General features: G+C 48.7%; 1 protein-coding gene across 1 annotated transcript in view; it reads left to right on the plus strand.

Annotated features, from left to right (window-relative positions):
- Positions 1–17,933, plus strand: part of SORCS1 (sortilin related VPS10 domain containing receptor 1) — an 807,859-nt gene that overhangs the window by 480,089 nt on the left and 309,837 nt on the right. Inside the window, 2 exon segments of the mRNA XM_075348232.1 lie at positions 6,641–6,799; positions 7,321–7,394. Coding sequence (XP_075204347.1) covers positions 6,641–6,799; positions 7,321–7,394 — 233 coding nt within the window.

Below are 17,933 nucleotides of genomic sequence, written 5' to 3' on the forward strand. Positions count from 1 at the left end.
ATGACGTGTTCCTCCTCGCAATGTCATGACGTGTTCCTCCTCGCAATGTCATGACATGTTCCTCCTCACAATTTCATGACATGCTCCTCCTCGCAATGTCATGACGTGTTCCTCCTCGCAATGTCATGACATGTTCCTCCTCGCAATGTCATGATGTGTTCCTCCTCGCAATGTCATGACGTGTTCCTCCTCGCAATGTCATGACGTGTTCCTCCTCGCAATGTCATGACGTGTTCCTCCTCGCAATGTCATGACGTGTTCCTCCTCACAATGTCATGACGTGTTCCTCCCCGCAATGTTATGACGTGTTCCTCCTCGCAATGTCATGACGTGTTCCTCCTCGCAATATCATGATGTGTTCCTCCTCGCAATGTCATGACATGTTCCTCCTCACAGTTTCATGACATGCTCCTCCTCGCAATGTCATGACGTGTTCCTCCTCGCAATGTCATGACGTGTTCCTCCTCGCAATGTCATGACGTGTTCCTCCTCGCAATGTCATGACATGTTCCTCCTCGCAATGTCATGATGTGTTCCTCCTCGCAATGTCATGACATGTTCCTCCTCACAATTTCATGACATGCTCCTCCTCGCAATGTCATGACGTGTTCCTCCTCGCAATGTCATGACGTGTTCCTCCTCGCAATGTCATGATGTGCTCCTCCTCTCCATATCATGATGTGTTCCTCCTCAAAAATCATGACGTGTTCCTCCTCGCAATGTCATGACGTGTTCTTCCTCGCCATTTCATGACGTGTTCCTCTTCGCAATGTCATGACGTGCTCCTCATCTCCATATCATAACGTGTTCCTCCTCTCAATGTCATGACGTGTTCCTCCTCGCAATGTCATGACGTGTTCCTCCTCGCAATGTCATGGCGTGTTCCTCCTCGCAATGTCATGACGTGTTCCTCCTCGCAATGTCATGACGTGTTCCTCCTCGCAATGTCATGACGTGTTCCTCCTCGCAATGTCATCACGTGTTCCTCCTCGCAATTTCATTACGTGTTCCTCCTCGCAATGTCATGATGTGTTCCTCCTCGTAATGTCATGACGTGTTCCTACTCGCAATGTCATGACGTGTTCCTCCTCGCAATGTCATGACGTGTTCCTCCTCGCAATGTCATGGCGTGTTCCTCCTCGCAATGTCATGACGTGTTCCTCCTCGCAATGTCATGACGTGTTCCTCCTCGCAATTTCATGACGTGTTCCTCCTCGCAATGTCTTGACGTGTTCCTCCTCGCAATGTCATGACGTGTTCCTCCTCGCAATGTCATGACGTGTTCCTCCTCGCAATGTCATGACGTGTTCCTCCTCGCAATGTCATGACGTGTTCCTCCTCGCAATGTCATCACGTGTTCCTCCTCGCAATGTCATGACGTGTTCCTCCTCGCAATTTCATGACGTGTTCCTCCTCGCAATGTCTTGACGTGTTCCTCCTCGCAATGTCATGACGTGTTCCTCCTCGCAATGTCATGATGTGTTCCTCCCCACAAAGTCATGACACAACTTCAGCCTTAGTGAGCACTGGAGGCGTCAAAGAGTAAAAATGGAAGAGAAGACTTGAGACGCAGAGAACAAACAAACTAACAAACCTCAGGGAGTGAAGCTGCAGCTCCAGGACATGTGAAGGACGGGCTTAGGACTGGTGAGCAGGGGTGTAACTAAAATAGGTTCAGTGGTTGCAATCACACTTGGGCCCTGGGGCCTCAGTGGCCTCAAAAGTCTCGTTTGGTCCATATAAAAAGACCATTATTTTTAGACTTGCAATAGGTGGGGGCCCCGCTGGTGCTTTTGCATTGGGGCCCCCAAGCCTCAAGTTACACCACTGCCATGGAGTATCATTTAGTTTTATATTTACTTTGGTCCTGAAGAAGGAGTTTTTTTTCCGAAACGCATTGACCTAATAAATCACTGGCAACGATTTACCAGTTTGCTTTGATTTCTTCACCACAGTTGCACCCCTTTCTCCTCATTTTTTAACTAAATATTTTGGTTTTAAAACCCTTTGGAAAGAATCATCCAAAATTGTTCTCAATTTTTCCTTAATTTCAGCAAATAGAGTATCAAAAAATTTGGATACGGGAGAATTTTTTGTAAAATTAAATTTGCTTATCCCTAACGGATATTGTCACGATTCCTATGTGCAGAACGTTCTGTATTGTTCTGCTATGCTCTCCTGTATATATTTGCTTATGGTGCAGAGCGTTTTGCAGGATGAATGTTCTGCCGGTTGTTTCACAGCACTGGGTTTCACGCTGGTCCTGGGAGATTCTCTCGCAGATGTTTCTCGTTCCCGGTGATTACTTTGCTTCATTATGGAGCGTGTTAGCTCAGGACACCGCCAGTCGTACTTTCTGGTTACAGTTGTGCTGTTGGCTGCCGTGGTGCTCAGTGTTCTGGTCTTGGTCTCTCGACTCCGGACTGCTATTTACACGTTTCTGCCTGTCCTCCTCTGTTTCTGTTGTTATTTCCCGGCTTCTGACCTCGGACTTCCTCCTGACCACGTTCTCGCCTGCTCCCTGTATTTTGTATGTACTCTCCTGGAACCCTGACCTTTGGCTTGTACTTTAACCTCGTCTCTGTCTGCCCCCTGTGTATTGTCGTGCCCTCCTGGTTTATGATCTCGGCCTGTCTAACTACTATTCCATTTACTGCATACTAGTAGTGTGTAGCACCACCTTGTGACAGTCTTTATAGGTACCATGTTATACCTAGTATTCCCTGTGGGGGTGCTGTCTAGAAATGTGGCACTTGCTGACAACTTTCCCTACAGTTGACAACTGATCACTGGCAGCAGGACACTATGATCTGGATATCATCAAGGGATCCTTGTTACTATTGGGTGTATAGAACTTTTTACCCAAAATATGGAAAGTGCTGAGCGATTGACTGAGCGTAGACTTCAGTGTTATCCTCGCTCCCGCTCACTATGTCTCTGCCTCTGTCATCAGCGCCTGTGTAGAAGTCCTCACGTCCTCCTGTCCTTGTTCTTTCTTTCCTTGATGTGGAAGATCAAATACCCCTGACCTCTATGGAGCCCGTACAAAAGAGATCAGCCATGAGGAACAATCCGGCTCGGCAGCTGCGGCGACTACAAGTCTCAGCATGGTCTTGTCTGATCTCTTCTTCATACTAAAGATCAAATGGTGACAATGTGTCCCTTTTATGAGGGGCAGGAGCGGCATCACCGGTGCTTAGATTTACTCCAGACAAGTAGTATATTTTTTAGGTACATGTGAAATGTAGGAAACCAATTCAGCCATCTTTTTCGATTTTTTTTTTTTTTTTTTAGTGTTGACCTTGTGGGTCACAGTCAGATCAATTTGTATATGGGGAACCAAAATTTAAGTTTTCTTATTTTTGTTCAATAAAATCCATTCTTAAAGGAAATAATTAAAATAGTTTTTATGTCATCACCTTCTGAGGGTCAGAACTTTATTATTTCTACTTTGACTGTCTTTTGTCATGTTTGATATTTTTAATCTAATTTAATAATTTATTTTTTTAATCCACTTTTTCTAAGATTGATGAATACAAAAATAAACATCTGTTTTGCCATTTTTATTTTTCCTTTTTCTTAGGACCAAAATAGCAATGATGGGGGTTTTGTGGCTTGTTAGGGGCTCGGCTGTCAGTGATAAGGGTCCCGAGCCCCTGGTACAACCCATTTTATTATATTTGTCATCCACATGTGTCCCCCATCTTTCCCAGAAACAGGTATAACTTTATTGCACTAGTGACAGCCTCTGGGCGTAGTCTCTGTGCCTTGTGAAACTACAGATTACATATATTCCCTTTTCTTTGGGGAGTAGAGGGTTAACGTCAGTATTCCTTGCCAGCAAGCATTCCCATTACCTTCTCAGGTGTTTCCGGTTTGGACCACTCCTAGTCCCTATATATACCCTCTGCTTCCTGTAGAGGGTGCCACTTATTCTCATTCATTTGGATGCCTGGCCAATTGGTGGAAGGAGCTGGTGCAGCCCTCTCTGCAAGTTGCTGTGTAGGCTGCAGTGCTGGTGCTGACGGCAGCAGTCTGTTGTTGTTTTCCTGTCTGTTTTTCCTTCCCCTGGTGTGTATTAGTGCAGTGGTGGGACTAGCATTCCTCACTTGCCAGCTCACTAGCCAGGGCTATTACAGGGTCTGCCAGGGCCTCAGGTATTCTGCTCGGCGACAGGTGCAGAACCTGTATAGGGACTAGCTAGGAGTGCAGGGTGCAGCTGCAGGTGAATGAAGGAGGTGTCCTATATTCCCCTTCACCAGTGCTAAAGCCCTCTGTTTTTATAGTGTACCCTTTGTTGCGTTTATCTCGTTGTGTGTCGCATCATGCACCATAACTTCTGTTGTCACTCACATGACAATCTCAGTGGCTATGCTGGCACTGTTAGTGGAGCAGTGGGACTAGCATTCCTCACCTGCTAGCTCACTAGCCAGGGTTATTGCACGGTCTGCCAGAGTCATAGGTATCCTGTTTGGTGACAGGTGCAGAACCTGTATAGGGACTGACTAGGAGTGCAGGGTACAGCTGCAGGTGAGTGAAGGAGGTGTCCTATCTTCCCCCTCACCAGTGCTAAAGCCCTCTGTTTTATAGTGTACCCTTTGTTGCGTTTATCTCGTTGTGTGTCGCATCGTGCACCATACCTTCTGTTGTTACTCATGTGACAACCTCAGTGGCTATGCTGGCACTGTTAGTGCAGCAGTGGGGCTAGCATTCCTTACCTGCTAGCTCACTAGCCAGGGTTATTGCAGGGTCTGCCAGAGTCTTAGGTGTCCTGCTCGGTGACAGGTGCAGAACCTGTATAGGGACTGGCTAGGAGTGCAGGGTACAGCTGCAGGTGAGTGAAGGAGGTGTCCTATCTTCCCCCTCACCAGTGCTAAAGCCCTCTGTTTTATAGTGTACCCTTTGTTGCGTTTATCTCGTTGTGTGTCGCATCGTGCACCATACCTTCTGTTGTCACTCATGTAACAACCTCAGTGGCTATGCTGGCACTGTTAGTGGAGCAGTGGGACTAGCATTCCTCACCTGCTAGCTCACTAGCCAGGGCTATTGCAGGGTCTGCCAGAGTCATAGGTATCCTGCTCGGTGACAGGTGCAGAACCTGTATAGGGACTGGCTAGGAGTGCAGGGTACAGCTGCAGGTGAGTGAAGGAGGTGTCTCATCTTCCCCTTCACTATCGCTAGAGCAAACCATTGTTATCGTGTACCCTTTGTTATGTTTATCTCATTGTCGTGTTGAGCGCCATACCTTCTGTTGTCACTCGCGTGACAGTTCTTTAAGCCTGCTTTTTGCCAAGAACAGTATAAGATAATTACTTGTCTGATTTGTCCTATACCGCCACTTCGCGCAGCTATTAACATATCCGCTATTGACTTCTCCTCTCGTGCTGCACTTCCCCTCCAGGCTTCACTTTCTGAGCAAGCGTCTTGGGACAGGTTACATTCTCGTTAGCAGCAATGAACCGATCCAATCGTTAATATGATGGTGAGCAGAAAAAAAGTGACGGCGCACATTGTTGCCAAGTGAAATAGTGCAAACCCCGACTAAACAGAAATGCGGAATGTTTCATTAATATGCACGATTTGCATTGGATGTAAAGGCTAATTCTCTTTTATTAATATTTCCATCAAAAGGCAAACGGTGGAGCACAATGCCATAAATAATGCAGCCACAGATTATCCGTAATTCCTACTTGTCGCTGATTAGAATTTTAATGTTAGGAACAGTCGCTATGAATTAGTTGTTGGGTTGTTCGGTCTTTGCAGGAGGAATAGATACAATGTATCGGCGGTTTGTATTGAGGATTCTGGCTAACAAAAAAGTAAAGAAATAACACTTGTTTACAAACAAATTAAGCATGGAAAACTATAGAAAATGTCCCTATGTATTGAGTATACAGCTCCTATGCAGACTCGTGTCTCCAAGTATTACCTATAGGTGACCTGTCAAATTCATGAATAGATTCCAATCATAAACTGTTACAACCTATAACAATTCAGGAATCACAGATTATGATATTCAAAGTAGAAATGTATTTATACAAAGTGCCAATGAAAACAAAATTTCATTATACATAGGATAACATATATTGGGATATTGGGAGGAATGTAGAGCCGCACCACAAAGGGTGGCACACTACTTACAGATGCTATAACAGATTAAATATGTAGTAGAGCTGGCCAGTGATAATCACATATAGCAAAATAAATATGTCAGATATCTTTTAACAGATGATTAAGTAGTTGATACCTGACCTTTACATATAATTGCATGAGAAATGTACATAAAACACTTGCAGGGTACTTTATATATAGAGTCTACTACCCCCATATGTTACATCTGCCTCATAGGTGTTAGTATTCCATAAATGTAACCATCTAAATACCTGTGGCCATTAGTAAATTGAATACGTCCTGTGCAGCACTGCAGAATATGCCACCCCCACCTCGACGCGCGTTTCACCGCACTGCCGGTTTCAGCAGGAGTCTCCAAGTAGCAGGGAATAGATTCTAGGACTTATGACTGCAGTGTCTGACTACACAGGGTTTATCGTAGTCTGTTGAAAAGGAGACAAATTAAACTGCAATGTGTAAAATAGCTACAAAGTTGCACTCACCATCCTCTCCTTCCTCCCTCCGACAGATAATGCTCCTGACGGACCCAGAGATTGAAAGCAGCCTCATGATCAGCTCGGATGAAGGAGCCACCTACCAGAAATACAGACTCAACTTCTACATCCAGAGCCTGCTGTTTCACCCCAAGCAGGAGGACTGGATCCTGGCCTATAGCCAAGACCTTAAGGTAATGAAGTCCAAGACTCAAAGTAATGATCACAGATTGAGAGTTATAAATCGGAAGGGTCAACGTTTGCCGAAGCACACAGTATTTCAGGAAAGCTATCAGTCGCTGTTTTGGGTGGTCACGGATAAATAGTGTTTGGAACGAGGCCCCCCATGAAATAACTCAGGATAGGAGTGAGCCAGACTGATCGAAGGGCACACAGCAGCACAGAGCATTTCAGAGGAGGGGTGCACAGATCCTTGTGTGCAGTCTTCAGTCCATACATGTGAGGACAAGTTGTGAGGATGTGACTGAAGGTATAATACATGTAATACTTCAGTTCCCCTGTGGTGGCGCTGTTGGGGAATTAAACACTTGTAGACAGCTCCACCCAGCGATCACCGGTGATCACTGACCACTGGGATCCTTTCATACAAAAGCGGATCGTCCAGTCCAGGAGCACCGGACTGAACTTCTTCTCCACCGGGAGGCCACTTACACCAGGGGCTAATTATGTCCCATTTTGTCTCCTTCTCCCCCAGCTTTACAGCTCCTCAGAGTTTGGAAGACGTTGGCTGCTTCTAAGTGAATCCGTGGCTCCAAATCGATTTTATTGGTAAGATTTCCGATCCCGATATATAGAATGGATCCTTTGCTTTTGTTTTGTTTCCCGGTCTCTATTCTCTGTGTGATTATTACAGCCTGTGCCCTGGTCTCTTTCCCCCTTCCGGAGTGGCCATGGTAGTCCCTTTTGTGTCCCTCTCGGGCCAGCAACAAGGAATAGATAGAGTCAGGGCCAAAGCAGAGGCCGCAGAGTCATGTAGTTCTCTGATGATGTCACTGGGGAGGAAGGTCCAAGCAGGGCACTATCTAGATAGCTCTTATTTAGAGTTGAGCAGATCGGGCAAAATCCGGGTCCGGCGGATCCGGATGCCACCGAAGTCCGGATACGATATCCGCGGCCATGTAAATCAATGGGTAGCCGGATCGAGAGAGAGAGAGAGAGAGAGAACTGCTTAAATATTTGTGATATACCGTACTTTATGCACTAGCTCTGGCTACTTAAAGAGGACAGAGGCCACAAATGAGGACAGCAAGGCTATAAATGTCATGTATTAATTAAGGCCTACGGTAGAGTTGCAGAGTCCAGGAACTGGGGGATTAACCCATAGATGTGAATCAGAATGATGATATGACTGCAGGATGGCGAGGGACAGAGGCTCCTATACTGTCCCTCATGCTGGGGGACCATAGGCTATCCCTAACCTCCTGATTACCCCTGATGGTGGAGATGCCGGAGTCTCATGCCTTACTATTGTCCTGACTAGAATAGAGCTAAGCCCCCCCCCCCACCACAAGGGAAGGAAAGGGCAGGAGTGTGATGGCAACACAAATAAAGACAGGCAGGAAAAAAACAAAAGTCAGACACACTGTAAACTTACAGGAACACACAGTAAGAAACTAAGGAGAAAAGCAAGAGGAGTAAGGCAGCAACAAAACAACAAGAGTTAACACTGCAACCACTCACAGCAATAATGTACAACAACCACCAGTAAGTCTGAATCACAACACCTCCCCAGACCAGTATAGAGAAGCTATAGCTGGCATTATTAGAAGTGTCCAGCCAGCATATATAGAAGGAGAGCGAATGTGACTGGCTCCCCCACAACATGTGATCAAAGGAGACTAATAAGCAGAGCAGCAAAGATTAACTCTTACTAGCCAGCCTATGAGCTAGAGGTCTGAGAATCGATGTCCAAGTCTACCTGCACTGATCACAAATATCAGAGACGTTAGCAGTGCCATAATTTGTAGTCTTCACAGATCCTGACGCTGCCATGACAGTCAGATGTGTTTGTAAAAAACCTCCTAAAGTGAATCTTACCATTTTCAACATTTTATTTTTTTTGTGATACAAAGTGTAGCTCCAAATTTTCTGCAAAGTCTCACAGGTAAAGGATAACATTCTGTCTTCCTGCAGCCACCACTAGATGGAGCTCAGGAGCTTTCTGCATACAACCTATACATTGAGTTCCATAATAAATCTGTCTGCAGTTAGCTCCCTCTAGTGGTGACTACATGAATTTCATCATTTACGTTTATACAGCAGATTAGGAGCTTAGATTAATAAAACCAGAGCTCCTCTTGCAATGAAAATTGTATCTAATTATATAATTTGGAAAAAAATTGCTGTCCTAGGGTGGACAATTCCTGTAACGTTATAATAACCCAACTCATCATGTAATAATTGCACTGGGCTCCACAGACAATTATCCAGTATAACGCAGTGTAATAAATTTGGGGTACATTTCCCCGGACTCCTCCTGCATAACATATGGTTTTATAGTCCTGAGCTTTGGATGTGCCGGGTTGCGTCTCATTATGTGACTATGGGGGATCCATTTAGTGTTTGGAAAGGAATTTAGATTATTAATCCAATATAAAAGCCAGAAACGCAGACTATTCATATCAGTGTTTACTAGAACACGAGGCCCCCGATGACGAGCGGCGTGGGCAGCCCCTAATTAATGTACGTCGCCAGTCAGTGCGAGCATTGTGCCGCGGGATGGAAATGTGCTTATTATTATCCATGTATACCGCGCATTGTGTTCAGGAAACAATACAAACGTTACATTTATTGTTATTAGCGATCCTCTAATATCGCAAAAGTTTTAGAAGGGGAACAAAGGTGTCGCCCCCCGCGCTCAATCGCGAGATTGTAATTATGGAAATATGGGGACGCGGAAGGCGGATTCTCTCCAAGAAAGAAATGTAAACGGGAAAAAAACGTCATTGTATCAATTTAATTGAACGGTGTGAGAATATTAATGTGACGGAATGTTACGAATCCTCTGCGGTCAGGAGACGTTTCATCCGTGTAATCGATCGGGGATCATTATATTGGATTTCACAGATATCGGACGCAGCAGACGAGCGATGTAGTGAGCGGTGAGGTAGCAGAGCCGAAGCTGTAAGTTTAGTCGGGTCTGTTCACACTGCATCTTTTACTGCTGTTTTTAAAATGTAAATTGACAGATAAAGCACTGAAGAGATTATAAAAAGAATGGGCGCATTACTTTCCACGGAAAAATAACTCGCTGTTCACATGTTCAGGCTTTTGAGCACATTTTAAACCCTTCAGGTTTCAAAAGAGGCTGTCTCCAGGAACACGCTCAATACTAACAATACAAGTCAATGAGAGGGTAAAAAAAACCACCCAGAAGACGCCAGGAATTAAAGGTCTGTTCACACTGCATCTGGTGGTCAAAAATCTCTGTTAATCCAAAACTCTTCATTCACTCCTATGGAGATTTTAAGCCTGGTCCATGTTTTTGAAACTTTTTTTGGCATTTCCTGAATTTTTTTTTATTTTTTTTCACCTGCTTTTATTTTTTTCTTAATGTTTTTCCAGCCTGGAACATTGTTTTGAAGCTTTTTTTTTGTATTTCCTGAGCACTTTTTTATGTGTTTTTTTCACCTGCATTTTTTTTTGTTTTTCCAGCAATTTTTGCAGCATTTGTTTTTTACTTGTATTTTCTAGAATGTTTTATTTTATTTTTTTTTATAAATCCATTAAAGGGAACCTGTCAGCAGAAATGTCCCCTAAAACCTAACAGATTCCCCCTCTGCAGCTCCTGGGCTGCATTCTATAAAGGTCCCTGTTATGATTGTGCCCACTTTCTGACCGAAAAAAAGTGTTTATAAAGTTGTACCTTTTTGGCTTCTGATTCTGTAAATCCGTCACGGGGGCGGGCTGCCTGATGGCCGTTATTCTGCCCCCTGGTCCTGTATGCCGCCCCCATCGCTGATTTCAATACTTCTGGACGCCGCCCACTGCTCCAGCCATCCCCGCGCATGCCCAGTGCCCATCTCTCGTGGATGAGCACTGTGCCCAGCGTCACCGCTGGTGACGTGCACGCAGGGTTAAGATTATGGGCGGTGCTGTGATGTTTATTCCTAAGCAACCGCCCATAATCGCGGGACCGCGCTTTCCCCCTCGGCCTGCTTCTTTCTGCGCAAGCGCGCTGCTGCTGACCTCACTTCGCCTCCTTCCCATCTTGCCCCGAGGCAGGAAATAGATGGGAAGAGCGCGGAGCAGTGACTACACCGAAAGCGCGGTCCCGTGATTATGGGCGGTTGCTTAGGAATAAACATCACAGCACCGCCCATAATCTTAACCCTGCGTGCACGTGACGCTGGGCACAGTGCTCATCCCCGAGAGATGGGCACTGGGCATGCGCGGGGATGGCTGGAGCAGTGGGCGGCATCCAGAAGTATTGAAATCAGCGATGGGGGCGGCATACAGGACCAGGGGGCAGAATAACGGCCATCAGGCTGCCCGCCCCCGTGACGGATTTACAGAATCAGAAGCCAAAAAGGTACAACTTTATAAACACTTTTTTTCGGTCAGAAAGTGGGCACAATCATAACAGGGACCTTTATAGAATGCAGCCCAGGAGCTGCAGAGGGGGAATCTGTGAGGTTTTAGGGGACATTTCTGCTGACAGGTTCCCTTTAAAGATTATGTTCACACTGAGTTATTTTCCAGATGATTTGAAACGAAAACAATGTGAAAACTCTTTAAATCTTTCACTAAATCTAAAAAGGCCACAAAAATTTCAGTTTCTGGGGAATTTGAAACCAAAACTAAGTAAAAACTTTCTAAGACTTTGTGCGCACATTGCAAATTTGGTGCAGAAAGTTTCTGCATGAAATCTTTACGTTTATTGCATTTTTGTGAAGTCAATGCCTGGAAGGGCTAAAAAATGCAAGAAAAAAAATGCACTAACAATTGACATGCTGCAGATTATTTTCTGCACCAAAACTGCAAGGAAAAAATAAGCAACATGTGCACAAACTTCAGAATTCTCATTGACTTTGCTGGTACATGTATAGGCATTTAAGTTACAAACTACACCAAAACTGCATCAAATCTGCATCAAAAACTGCACGAAAACTGCACCAAATCTGTATAAAAAAAGTGCACCAAAACTGCACCAAATGTGCATCAAAAACTGCACCAAATCTGTATAAAAAAATGTACTGTGCACAAGGCGTAAAATGTCCTCTAAGGGTGCAACCGCACTTTGCTTTTTACCTGCTTTTTTGCTGCTTTTTCAACTGCAGCGTTTAACGCCAAAATGGTTGTGTTCTGCTTTTCAAGCAAAGTCTATGGGAATTTTGGTTTCTTGTCTGCACTATGCAGTTCAAACTGCAGCCTTTTTGTGGCAGAAATTTGGGCAAAAACTCTGCTTTGCAGTGCAAAACCCAAATGGCAAAAACAATTCACATGTCAATTGTTTTTGCCATTTGCGTTTTGAACTGCAAAAATTCCCTTTAAGGAATGTATCTGAATATAGATAGGACCGCATCCTTATCAACATCACTGGGTGACAAATTGGGACCATCAGGTCTTTCCCTCCAGTACCTCCCCAGGAACAACCAAAACCGGACGTGAACATTTTCGGCTCAGGACATTGTCGGGATTGTTTCCAAAAAACATGACACTCCGGCCAAATTTGGGACTCTTGATAATTATTGGAGGGTTCTCCTTTGGGGACTGCAAGGCAGAACGAAAGTAGGAAAATGGAGGAGGATACAGATGACCAAGAGGCAGAAAGCAGCGTTGTGAGAGCGGACATGACTGATAAAGGTAAATTGTAAAGAGCTGCTCCGAAGAAATCGTAAAAAGAAGAATCTGCACCCTGCAAATGAAGGAGTCAGGACCACAGAGAGATTTCATCTTTGGAGGGAGGAATTTCAGGAAAGGGGATGTCCAACACCTCTCCTTCCGGTATTCAGAGCCGAGAGCGTCAGCTGCGGACACTTGGCCAGGTATTGTGTGTCATGAGTAGGTATCATCCCTGATTAGTAGGGTAGGAGCACGATATCTGGCCAGCCATCCAACAAGTAGCTCATCTCCTGCACGTCTTTGCTGGCAGGCAGGTATTGTGCATGATATGTGTTGGGCCTGCACGCTGCCTTTTCCCGAGCAACCAATGCTTTCCTCCTTCAGCCATTGAGCAGTTATTGTGCACACCACCTGGCCAAGCATCCAACAGTTGCCCCATCATCAACACCTTTCATCTACTAGAAAAGTATAGTGCAAGTGTGACGCCCTGGGCAAGCCAGGGGTCACAGGTCACAACACCACACGCACCCCACATTCCCTGCAGGAACACCAAGGTCAGAACACAAATCCTTGTTGCCTTCCTCCAGGGGCTGATGTCCACACCAGGGGGTGGAGCCAGGTGGTTGGCTCCACCCACCGAGGAGTTCACAGCCCTGGAGGCGGGAAAACCAGGCAGTTAGCTCAGGGAAGAGCTTGAGTGAGGAGTGAAGTTGAGATTAAGTGGAGAGTTCAAAGTGAGAGGAAGGAGAAGGAGGACAGTGAGAGTAGTGACAGAGAAAGTGACAGTTGAAAAGCCTGAAGTTGCTCCGGGTGTGTGCCCCGGACTGAGACAGCAAGGTTGGCAGACGGCGGTGACCGTCTGCAGGAGAGGCTACTTGGAGGTTGCCGAAAGGACCGTGGACGGGTGGTGGCCCGGCAGTACCGGAGCGGTATACGAAGAGAAGCCAGCACCAGTGGCAGGGGCCTTTCGGATCCCGGCAAGGCTAGGAGTCGCCATAATTTGCCAAATCCGTCAGTGAAGGGGACCTCCGGGTCTCCCAGCAGCAAAGTCCCGATTGAAGGCAACAGTCCGACCGGGAAGGGGAGACACCGCCACCGCCAAGGCACCAGTTTCCCAGGGCCAGCACCTGCGGGCAAGAGAGGGGCTCCTCCGGCCCATATCCAAGCTGGGGAGCGGGTTACCGGTGGGAATCCATCGCTACCAAAGAACCGTACTTAGGTGCAGGGAAGTGACCGTCACCGCTAACTGCAGGGAACATCAACACCGTAGCCGTCCGAGGGACCCGTCCAACCAGCCGTTTGTTTACCGAGAACTGTGTCATCATCCTTGGGCTGAGTGAGTACCTCCGTGCCGTGCGGCACAGCGCTGCCCCTGCGTCCCTGCACCTCCACAGGCCCCATAACCTGCCTGTCCACCATCCCAACCCCATCGCTGGGCCCCGGGACAACCAACCCCCTACCCACGGAGGGGAGAACTAACAACTTTGCTGCTCCCTGTCACCGCTCCCGGGATTCCCATACAGAGCAGCGGTGGTGTCCCTACAATCACCACAACCGTGGGTGGCGTCACGGACAATAAACTATCCCAACAACCAAACCCCTTTCACTCACGGGCGAGGAGCGCCGCTCGAGTCCCCGGGATCCGGCCCATCGCTCGAGCCACCGAGCAGCAGCAGGCCGCAGCAGCAGCGGCAGCCAGACCCGAGCAGTGGGAGAGCGCAGCGTCCCCTCCTCCGCCCGTGACATCTTGGCGTCACGAACAGGATCTTACCGCTCTGCCGTCTGGTAGAGGTGCGCCTTGTTACCGCCGGAGGTGTCCGGCCGGAAAATTTCAGAAGTCGCCATCTTTGGCGCGAAGAGTTCCCGCTCGAGCGTCTTCTCGAGTAGCAGAGGCGCGAAGGCCAAAACCCCGCCCCGATAGAGGAGGGGCCGGAAAAAGGCTAAGGGGGGACGCGGATGGAGGAATGGCGGCGTCCTCGAATTGGAGCGCGGGAATACCCGCTACCGGGGCATCCAAGCTCTGGGGAAAAAGAGGAGGAGTCGCCTTTGAAGACTGCGGCCCGGGTGAGCTCCCCGCCGGGACCGCTGAGTGGCTGGAGCGGGAATTGGGTCGGTTTTGCTTGAAGGTGAGGGCGCAGAGCCTGCAGCAGTTGATGGACTGGAAGGCGGAGATGCGCAGAATGGTTGCCATAGTGGGGGCCCGTGAGCAAGGGGCCGCTGTGGCCGTGCCGCGTTGTGATCAGTCCACCCAAACCCCAGAACCGGCCCTGATTGAGTGGGAGACGGACATCAGCGCCGCGGCCGGGGGTCCGGAGAGAATGCCGCTGATGGAGGAAGAGGTCCCAAGTATGCTGCCTCCGCCGCCATGCCTAACGGCTGTCAGTGGTTCGGGGTTAAATTGCCAATGGAAGGAGAACCCCATGTACCGTTCGGTCCGTGAGTGGGCCGACCCCCTGCGGTGGTAGCCACCTCAAGGTCAGCGGAGGCCCGCTGCAGTTGTCCCCGTTGGGACCAAAGTCTGTGTGTGTTTAAAAGCTTAAAAGTTTGCAAAAGATGATAAGTGATGATTACCGAACAGTCACCTGATTCACCGTGATTTGGAAAACCGGCCGTTGCCAGCACCGTTGTCCCTGTGGGGACCATCCACAATGTTTTGCATAGAGAACTTTCTATGGACAAGCCCGTGAACTTGCAGGGCAACCACAGACGTTAAGTGGCATGTAAATAAAAATATGTTTGTTGCAGCACCGTTACCGCCTCCGGAGAGGCAGATTGGAGGGAGGGCCCGCAGCAGAGCAGGCTGGGGCCCAGCCACCACAGGAACCGGTGGCTACCCTCTGGAGGGGAAGGACAGATCCCGCTCGGGTAACTTGGTTCAGGACTGGGGTCAAGGGGTGCTGCCTGTTTCTTAGAGGCAGCATCAGGGCCAGGTTACTTGGGTGGGAAAGAGCGGCAGCCGCAACCGTTTGTACCGTAATGTTTAAGCAATGTGCCTCCCGATGTGGGATGATGTTCTTTTACTTGTATGTCTGTTACCGTTTTTTATCTTTTCAGAAAAAAAAAAAAGAGGAAAATAAAACCGGTGTTGGACGGGCAGCCCGAGGACGGTCTGCGTTTTGCTAAGGGGGAGTGTGACGCCCTGGGCAAGCCAGGGGTCACAGGTCACAACACCACACGCACCCCACATTCCCTGCAGGAACACCAAGGTGAGAACACAAATCCTTGTTGCCTTCCTCCAGGGGCTGATGTCCACACCAGGGGGTGAGCCAGGCGGTTGGCTCCGCCCACCGAGGAGTTCACAGCCCTGGAGGCGGGAAAACCAGGCAGTTAGCTGAGGGAAGAGCTTGAGTGAGCAGTGGAGTTGAGAGATTAAGTGGAGAGTTCAAAGTGAGAGGAAGGAGGAGGACAGTGAGAGTAGTGACAGAGAAAGTGACAGTTGAAAAGCCTGAAGTTAGTCCGGGTGTGTGCCCCGGACTGAGACAGCAAGGTTGGCAGACGGCGGTGACCGTCTGCAGGAGAGGCTACTTGGAGGTTGCCGAAAGGACCGTGGACGGGTGGTGGCCCGGCGGTACCGGAGCGGTATACGAAGAGAAGCCAGCACCAGTGGCAGGGGCCTTTCGGATCCCGGCAAGGCTAGGAGTCGCCATAATTTGCCAAATCCGTCAGTGAAGGGGACCTCCGGGTCTCCCAGCAGCAAAGTCCCGATTGAAGGCAACAGTCCGACCGTGAAGGGGAGACACCGCCACCGCCAAGGCACCAGTTTCCCAGGGCCAGTGCCTGCGGGCAAGAGAGGGGCTCCTCCGGCTCATATCCAAGCTGGGGAGCGGGTTACCAGTGGGAATCCATCGCTACCAAAGAACCGTACTTAGGTGCAGGGAAGTGACCGTCACCGCTAACTGCAGGGAACATCAGCACCGTAGCCGTCCGAGGGACCCGTCCAACCAGCCGTTTGTTTACCGAGAACTGTGTCATCATCCTTGGGCTGAGTGAGTACCTCCGTGCCATGCGGCACAGCGCTGCCCCTGCGTCCCTGCACCTCCACATTCCCCATAACCCGCCTGTCCACCATCCCAACCCCATCACTGGGCCCCGGGACAACCAATTCCCTACCCACGGAGGGGAGAAATAACAACAAAGCTGCTCCCTGTCACCGCTCCCGGGATTACCATACAGAGCAGCGGTGGTGTCCCTACAATCACCACAACCGTGGGTGGCGTCACAGACAATAAACTATCCCAACAACCAAACCCCTTTCACTCACGGGCGAGGAGCGCCGCTCGAGTCCCCGGGATCCGGCCCATCGCTTGAGCCACCGAGCAGCAGCAGGCCGCAGCAGCAGCGGCAGCCGGACCCGAGCACTGGGAGAGAGCAGCGTCCCCTCCTCCGCCCGCGACACAAGTACCTGCTGGGGGGGAACAGACCACCTGGCCAAACGTCTGCTGGATGCCACACCACAAGCACCTCTCAGTTACTGAGCAACGAGCAAGTATTGTACACACTAACTAAAGAGCATGCACGCCGCCTTGCCAAGCAACGGATAGGTGCCGCATCAGGGTCTCCAGGCTACTCGGCAGTTTTTGTGCATGATATGTGCTTGGCCTACATGCTGACTTCTCTCGAGCAACCAATGCTTTCCTTTTTCAGCCATCGAGCAGTTATTGTGGACACCACCTGGCCAAGTGTCCAACAGTTGCCCTATCATCAACACCTCTCAGGTAAAGGGAAAATATGGTGCATGATACCTTCTGGGGGTGCACACCACCTGGCCAAACGTCTAATGGATGCCCCATCACAAGCACTTCTCAGCAAGCATTGTACACACTACCTAATGAGCATGCACGTTGCCTCGCCAAGCAACGGATTGATGCCGCATCAGGGTCTCCAGGCTACCCAGCAGTTTTTGTACATGATACATGGTGGGCCTGCATGCTGACTTCTCTCGAACAACTAATGCTTTCCTCCTTCAGCCATTGAGCAGATATTGTGCACACCACCTGGCCAAGTGTCCAACAGTTGCCCTATCCTCAACACCTCTCATATATTGGGAAAGTATGGTGCATAATACCTGATGGGGGGGCACACCCCTTGACCAAATGTCTGTTGGATGTCCCATCACAAGTGGCTCTCAAGCTATGGAGCAACGAGCAAGTATTGTACACACTAATGAAAGAGCATGCGTGCCGCCTTGCCAAGCACCGGATGGGTGGTGCAACAGGGTCTCCAGGCTACCCAGCAGTTTTTGTGCATGATACGTGCTGGGCCTGTATGCTGCATTCTCTTGAGCAACCAATGCTTTCCTACTTCAGCCATTGAGCAGTTATTGTGCACACCACTTGGCCAAGCGTCCAACAGTTGCCCTATCATCAACACCTCTCAGCTACCGGGAAATACTGGGAAAGTATGGTGCACAATACCTACTGGGGGTGCACACGTCTGCTGGATGCCCCATCACAAGCGCTTTTAAGCTACCCAGCAAGTCTTGTACACACTATCTAGTGCTCATGCACGTTGCCTCGCCAAGCA

Source organism: Anomaloglossus baeobatrachus, chromosome 5 (genome assembly GCF_048569485.1).
Source record: "Anomaloglossus baeobatrachus isolate aAnoBae1 chromosome 5, aAnoBae1.hap1, whole genome shotgun sequence".
NCBI lineage: Eukaryota > Metazoa > Chordata > Amphibia > Anura > Aromobatidae > Anomaloglossus > Anomaloglossus baeobatrachus.